At 49.0% G+C, this 1,479-nt stretch overlaps 1 protein-coding gene across 1 annotated transcript in view; it reads left to right on the top strand.

The window, feature by feature from the left end:
* Positions 1-812: 812 nt before the first annotated feature.
* The window catches only part of LOC114072073 (activin receptor type-1), a 10,570-nt gene continuing 9,903 nt past the window's right edge, over positions 813-1,479 (top strand). Inside the window, exon 1 of the mRNA XM_027909992.1 lies at positions 813-1,301. Within this exon, the coding sequence (XP_027765793.1) occupies positions 1,043-1,301 (259 nt within the window). The 5' untranslated portion in view covers positions 813-1,042. The remainder of the gene's footprint in view (positions 1,302-1,479) is intronic.

Genomic DNA, 1,479 nt, shown 5'->3' with positions numbered 1-1,479 from the left:
GTTCCTTTGTTACTGCAAAAATAATTTGATGGCCTCCTGAAATGTGAATTATTGAACTTCCCTTCCCGAGAGAGCAAGTGACTTGGCTGAAATTACATTGCACATTTCCCTTGGTCCTCTGCCTGTGTTTAGTCTTTCTTGATAACTGTCAAATTTGTTGGCTATTTTGTAGACTTTTTTTAGATGCAATATTAAACAATATCATGGATTACAGAAGTGTCACACTGTGCAGAGGTCTGACTTCAGGAGAGAAAGCAGTGGGTGTTCTTTCTGATGAATGTCGTATGTGAGCTTTTAATAAACGTGGTTTGTTCCTCTGACTTGGGAATAAAACTTTTGCTGTTCCAGTAAAGCTCTTGAGGTCCCTGTGCTGGTACAGACCCAGTGCAGAGGTGGCAGGAAGGGAGCTACTCCTGAATTTGGGGTTCAGTTTTAAGACACCACATTTTTGAGGGCACTCTTGAGGTTCATGAGTTTTGAACAGAAAATTTTCTCTGTTCCTTTGTAGAAGGTCATTGTGTTTGGACTACATGCTTAACCCTGTTCTCAGCAGCCTGCACTGGCTGCCTGTGGGCCCTAAAAATGGAAATGGTTGCTCGTGGCTTGATCCTTGAGGTGTTGCTGCTTTCCAGTGCGATTCACTCAAGCAGGCAGCAGCAGATGTGCCGTAACCTCGGGGTCTTTCTGTTTGACTGGGCGCTTCTCTACCCCCAAGTCCTTTAAAAAGAAGGAAAAAATGAATGTATTTTTAAAGCATATGGTCCTAATAAGTAGTTGTTTGATGTGACTGACAAATACATAAATGCGTTCTTGTGAATAGGTGTGAGTTAGAGATCCAGAATCTGTCAGCTCTGTTTTCATCGCAGCAATACCTGCAGTCTGCAGCGCAGCTGTGGAAAAGTTGTAATTAAACAGTTTTTACATTGCAAGAGGGGATTCAGAATTGATTCTCTTCTTGGGTGAGTCTTGAAGGAGCTCTGTCACTTTGTGCTCTTATTCCTCCTTTGTTGTTTCTCTCTCCCCAGGTTTCATTGCCTCCGACATGACTTCCAGGAACTCCAGCACGCAGCTGTGGCTGATCACACACTACCATGAGATGGGCTCCCTGTACGACTACCTGCAGCTGACCACGCTGGACACGGTGAGCTGCCTGCGCATCGTGCTGTCCATCGCCAGCGGGCTGGCCCACCTGCACATCGAGATCTTCGGCACGCAGGGCAAGCCGGCCATCTCCCACCGCGACCTCAAGAGCAAGAACATCCTCGTCAAGAAGAACGGGCAGTGCTGCATCGCCGACCTGGGTGAGTGCAGCCCCTGCTGCCCGCAGAAATCCCTGCTGGGATGGCTCCGGATGGGGAGCACTGCAGTACCCTGGCAGTGGCCCAGCAGTAGCCCTGCAGTACCCTGGCAGTGGCCCTGCAGTACCCAGCAGTAGCCTGGCAGTCCCCAGCACTAGCCCAGCAGTCCCCAGCACTAGCC

The sequence above is a fragment of the Empidonax traillii genome, unplaced genomic scaffold (genome assembly GCF_003031625.1).
Source record: "Empidonax traillii isolate 1590-97213 ecotype Southwest subspecies unplaced genomic scaffold, ASM303162v1 scaffold2585:size25520, whole genome shotgun sequence".
In the NCBI taxonomy this organism is placed as follows: domain Eukaryota; kingdom Metazoa; phylum Chordata; class Aves; order Passeriformes; family Tyrannidae; genus Empidonax; species Empidonax traillii.
The sequence above is the reverse complement of the archived record's forward strand: the minus strand, read 5'-3'. Positions and strand labels throughout refer to the sequence as shown.